At 42.2% G+C, this 6,344-nt stretch overlaps 1 protein-coding gene across 1 annotated transcript; it reads right to left on the bottom strand.

Moving 5' to 3' along the window:
• Positions 1 to 616: 616 nt before the first annotated feature.
• Positions 617 to 2,488, bottom strand: LOC308617059 (CCR4-NOT transcription complex subunit 7-like). Its single transcript, XM_081233720.1, is given in 2 exon segments — positions 617 to 2,232; positions 2,234 to 2,488. Coding segments are annotated over 2 exon segments (858 nt in total). The 5' UTR covers positions 2,339 to 2,488; the 3' UTR covers positions 617 to 1,479.
• Between the last annotated feature and the right edge of the window lie 3,856 nt (positions 2,489 to 6,344).

Raw genomic sequence — 6,344 nt, forward strand, 5'->3', positions numbered from 1 at the left:
CCAAATAATCCCTCTGTTTCACAAATGTTTTGTTTAAAAAGGAACACCCAGTTACAGCATTGAAGTATCATGAATAAAGAATGTACAAGGGAAACAAACCAATGTGGCTAACATTTGGAGATTTGCTAATACTACTGACTGAAGTGCAGATAACACACATCATAACTTGTAATCCATCATTTCAGTGCAGAGTTAATGATTACCAAAGTGTCTTCCTATACATGCTCTGATCTGGTCACATATTCTGCATGGCTAAATATTTCACAGTCTCTTTTGTCAATATATATAAAATAGATTGCAAAGATATACACAAAAAAATAAACAAGCATTACACTCCTCAGGTAATTTTATTAGCTACACTGTATATAGCTAATAAATTTCTATTTTTTGTATTTTGTTGTTTTGCACCAAATCTCTTCATTATTTATCTTTGTAGCAAATATGAAAGCACAAATTTTTTGTCTTCTAATTTAATCTGGTACAAAATATACCTAAAGACTTGCAATCTTTGGATTTTAATGAAATTGATTTGTGTAGTCAACAAATCAAGAGCATCATTAAGTATGGCTATAAAATTTTAAAAAGTTAAAAATAAGGGTAAATAGCGATGGAATAAAAAGAAGTAGATCGAGGAAAGTGTGCTATCATAAAATAAACGCAGCTTCAACATCTTGGATACCAGTTTCCGGGCAGACACTTAAACATCCAATCACAAAGGATTTTTCCTGAAGGGTGTAAAGCTGGTTTGAAAAATTCGTCAGTCACAGAGCAGCCTACACATGCCAATTAGAAACTGACAGACACTAGATGTGCTTGGGAGATTAAGTACTACGTACAGAAACAGCAGTTACTAAGCTCCTCAGTAGTTTTCTTGTCTTTTTTTTTTTTGTAGTCTTGCTGAATCAACCATCTGCACAATGCATGTTCTATACTCTGTGGGTCAAAAGCAAGTAAATACTGTATAAAGTTCGCAGATGGTCATTTTTCCAGCTAAGAGCAAGAAAAGCCAAAACTGCTGATAAAACAGAGGATTTGAGTCAGAATCACTCTCTAAAGTGCAAAATTGATGGTCCACAATCTCAAATAGCTAAAACTCCTGCAGAATGGAAGGGAGACATGAAACAGGGAAATAAATTACAGTCAGTGCTAGTTAATTTAGGAAAGGGAAAAAACAAACCAAGCTCAAGTAAGTAACGTTTATCAAAGTATTCAATATGATGTACTGAATAGCTTTCCCCACTCTCTGTCACACACGCCTACTAACAAGTATATTAAGGCCAGATTTAACCTGAATGCTTTTCTATTTATTAAGATCTGAGATAGGAATGGTCATACTTAGTACTGAAAGGCAGAAAATAAAATGAGCTATGAAAGAAAAAAAAGTAATGTCTATTGTTCAAGGGATTCAACCAGAGATAAAACCTATATACAAGCATGTGTATAGCTCAAATAAAATAAAAATAAAAGAACTATTTCATATCATGACTGCTTGTTGGCTTCCTCTTCATATGCATTCCCTGTGCCATTCTGTACATAGGATGAACCAGAACCAAGGCCATACAAATGACCACAATATTTGGCATTATCAATATGCTCTTCAAAGAACATTTCTCTCACTTTGAAAAAGGCCATTCCTGTGAGCAATGAGTCAGATCCTGCCTGATGCTGTGGTCCTACCCGTTCCAGCTCCAACTGTTCAGCAACTTCTTGTAAACCACCTTTGAGATTTTTGCAGCTCTTCATGAGGTACTTCACATCATAAATAACAGGAAAAAACAATCGAAGGATCTCAAAAAAGTCAAGTTCTTCTTCAGGCAAGTTAGAATTGGTCAGGATTTTGATTAAGCAGCCAAAGTCATAACCACTATGAAACGATAACCATTTGACCCCTTCACAGAGGACTACTCCTGATGTCATAAGAAGTTCTGCAAAGTACTGGGTCTCAATTCCTTCCTCCTCATGTTTTTTAAACTGGATACCAGATGTTGTTAGTAGCTCTATAGAGTCTTGGGCATACATGTCCTCAGTCAAATTAAATTTAAAATTAAACTGCCAAGTTGAAGTTCCAGGAGGGTATTCTCCTTGCTCATTCATAAATGTCAGTCCTAGCTGAATTATCTTTAACAAGTCCACATTACACTGCAATAGTTGGTACTGATAGTCAGCATTGCTCCTGAATTCTCCAAGGGGTCTTGCAACCACACCTGGAAACTCGGTGTCCATAGCAATGTTAATTATATTTTCGGATAACTTGACAAATTTTCTTCATCTCTTCATCCAGGTTGCAAGCCCAAACTTCACAAATTCTTTGGCTATGATCTACAGTCGCTCCTGGCATAGTGAGGGCACAAGGAGTCTAGCTGCCAAGCATCAAAATGTTATACTTGATTGAAGATTTGTTTCGTAAAGTACTTTATCCTTTATTTATGTACTTGTGTCGCTGAGCTCGCGCTCCTCCTCCTCCTCGCCATAGAGACAGCACCCAGCGGCGGCGAGACACCTCTTGCCCGGCAAGGGGGAAAGGGGAGCCCCGAGAAAGCTTTTAAGAGTGGTTATTGCTGGAGAAGGGAAGGATGGGGGAGACAAAAAGTGGAACTTCTGCTTTTTCGTGTCTTGATTTTTTACAGTGAACATATAGGCATGTAACCATGTGTAATTTTTTTAAGAAAAAAATCACCATGTGAGTTTTCCATAAACTCACATTGCAGGTATCATTCTGGCACAGAAGAGCAAATCTAGGGCTAGATGGATGTAGTGGTCCATGCAAGGTTCCCAGAGAGACTGGAGATCAGGAACGAGAACCCGGTCCTGTGATCCCGCAGGTAAAGAGACCTTGATGGAAAGGCCTCAAGTGGGTTCATCACATCTCCCACAGCCCCACCCCTTCACAAGTAGCTGGAGTTAACATTTAACACCAGCATTCCTTCACTACTATTCACATGGCAGGAGACACACTCGGCCAGGCTCTCCTGAGCTCTGGGTCCACACGTCCTACGCCATTCTGGACTGCTCCACCTGGATGTCCACACTGAAAATTTCTTCTCCCCCACTCCACCACACATCCACCACCTGGGTCAGAAAGCTGAGCATATCCTTCAATTCTCCCTCCCCCTCACACCCATGTCTCACCAATATCCAATTCCTCTAGACCCTCCTTCTCAAACATCTCTGACATTAGACCGCTTTGTGTAATCCCCACTGTTTCTGTCTCATTTCAGATCTCCTCATCTCTCACCTGGATGACCATGAATGGTCTTCCAACTGGCCTACCTGTCTTTGATCTCATATGCCCTCAAACCACGCTGCGTGACATTTCATACTTTAATTTCTAGAGCACAATTCTGAACAAGTCACTCCCCTGTTTTACAAGCATCACTGTCCCTGTTACTCACAGGATAACATCAGCATCCTCCAAGGTCTGCACTCAGGCATTTTTCCAGACCCACTGTTACCCATTCCATCAGTCAAAGCCCACATCCCATTCTTCACAAGTTGCAGGTCTTAGAGCTATTACAGGCCTCTGTGCTTTACTCTGACTGCTTCCTCTGCCTACCCCCAGCTCTGACGGAGGTGAGCAACTGCTCGTCTTTCAAGACGCAGGCCATATTAGCTCCCTGTGCATCCTTTTTGGCACTTCCTCACCACGGCCCAAGAGGGTGACCAGGGTCTCCTTTGTGGATCAGGAGGTATTGTGCTCTGTTACCCCTTCTAGCAGAGCCCCTCATGGCACTTCTTGTTTGTCTGTCTCACTAAGGTGGAAATCATCAGTCTTGGTCACCTCCAGTTCTGGTTCTTCTAGGCGCATGATGGGATTGTTCCCACCCCCCTGAATTTAGGCATGGCCATGCACCCACTCTCACAGATGAAATATGAGCAAGAGAGCATGGGTCACTTCTGTGAGGAAGCCTTTAGGAGCAGGTCACTTGGTCACTTTTCTCTCTGTTCCCTTCCTCCTGCGGAGGTAATAAAGGAAGTTCCAGAGTCAGGGGCTCTCAGCCAACTGGGAGAACTCTAAGTGAGAAGAACAGAGGACAACTCTGCCAATCAAGGTGGCTGTGTGATGTGAGCGTGAAATAACAATAACTTTTGTTGTTTAAAATCACTAACATATGGGGGTAGTTTGTTCTGAGCACTGGGGATACAGCAGTGAACAAGAGAAATAAGCTTCCCTTGGAGCTACATTCCAGTGAGGGGAGGAAACAATACCAAAAAAAACAATACCGAAAAAACAGGAAAATCTCTGAAAACGTCATAAGTATTAATATTATGAAGGAAGTTAAACTGTGTGAAGTGACAAAGGACTGGAGGCTGGAAGGGGTATATATTTTAGGGTGATTAGGGAAGGTCTCTCTGAAAAGTTGAGTTGAGCTTGGATACGAAGGATGATGATCAAAAGTCAGTAAGGCTAAGCCTGGGAGAAAAACCATTCCAAGCAGAGGGAGAAAAGCATATGCAAAGAATAAGCTTGATGTGTTTACGGAACAAAAAAATCATGTATAACTTAACAAATCCACATATAATGATACAAAATGGGATCAGAAAGATTTTCAAGTATCAGATCACATAGGGCCCTTGTAGACTGTGATGGCTACATGGATGGAAAAATGGATATGAATGGATTGAAGGCTGGATGGGAGGATGAATGGATGGATGGATGGGAGGATGGATAAAGATAAGTGGGTGGGTAAGAATGGATGGATGGATGCAAACTGTCAAATCCTGGACCGTTAGAAACCCAAATCCATTTTAGACCTCTAGATGGAGCCAAACATTGATATTTGTCACAGAGTCGTGTGTGTCTTTCCTTCGGCATAAATTTTAAAGTATTCGTGATATTTCTCACCGGGAAGTAGAAAAGCCTTCACCTCTCCTTAGAGCAGAGCAGAGCTTCCAGACTAGTGAAGCTATTGGGCAATTAGTTGTTCAGAGATGCTGATGCTTTTGGCCCAGGGGTGACCCAGTGACGTCTGGAGAAGCCAGACTCCCCAAGTGCTACTTCTGCAGCAAAAAGCCCTCCATCCATTTACAATGCTGTGTTGTACAATAAACATTATCATGTTCTACGTGAGTCATGATATGAAAAAGATTAGGAGGCACAGCCTTAGAGAATGAGAATCTCTCATACTGATAAAGGAGTAAAAAGACCAAAGAGTTTGAGAATACTGGCTCAGGAAATGACCTGGAGGAGCCATCTACCCTAACAAGTAAATATCCACCCTGGACTATCCATTTTTAAAATAATTTGCATATGGGGGACTTCCCTGGTGGTCCAGTGGTTAAGAATCTGCCTCCCAATGCAGGGGACAGGGGTTCAATCCCTGGTCGGGGAACTAAGATCCCACATGCTGCAGGGCAACTAAGCCCATGCACTGCAACTACTAAGCCCGCGTGCTCTAGAGCCCATGTGTCACAACTAGAGAGCCTGCACACCACAACGAAAGATCCCACATGCCACAATGAAGATCCTGCATGCTGCAAGTAAGACCCACTGCAGCCAAATAAATAAAAAATAATAATTTTAAAAAATAAAAATAGGGCTTCCCTGGTGGCACAGTGGTTGAGAGCCCACCTGCCGATGCAAGGGACACGGGTTCATGCCCCGGTCCGGGAAGATCCCACATGCATGCCGCGGAGCGGCTGGGCCCGTGAGCCGTGGCCGCTGAGCCTGCGCGTCTGGAGCCTGTGCTCCGCAACGGGAGAGGCCACAACAGTGAGAGGCCCGCGTACCGCAAAAAATAAATAAATAAATAAATAAAGATAATTTGCATATGGAATTAAATGATATCATTCATTCCTTCAAGACACACTTCATAAGCACTCAATTTGTGTCTGCTCTGCCATACAGAAGTGAGTGTTATTGTCAGGTGGTCCCTTTTCTCAAGGAGCTCCCACTATAGAGAGGAGCCAGACAGGCAAACCAAGGATTATCATACAGCAGTAAACAAACTGTGCAACTAGCACACAAAATGAAGTTCAGGTTCACTAGTTATACATCACTTAGAAATACTTGCAGCTGCAAGGAAGACATTTACTGTGGCTTAAACAAATAGAGTTATTTACTTGACTATTCCCTCATGCTTGTCACATTATGATGCCAAAATAGCTGCCATAGCTCCAGGCATCATGTCTACATTCAAGGCAGGAAAGAAAAAGGAAGTGGATCATCAGCTGATGAATACATAGACAGACATGGTAAATGTTATAGGTTTTCCCACTTATCAGAAAAAGCAAAAGACTTCCCAAAAGCCCCAATACATTAGTTACAGCTCGGTGGTCAGAACTATGCCGCATGGCACCCCTGGCTACCAGGGAGGTAATAAACATGAGCATCCCGTGTAGGGCTT

Source organism: Mesoplodon bidens (assembly GCF_964165515.1).
Source record: "Mesoplodon bidens genome assembly, chromosome: 4".
NCBI classification, from domain to species: Eukaryota; Metazoa; Chordata; class Mammalia; order Artiodactyla; family Ziphiidae; genus Mesoplodon; species Mesoplodon bidens.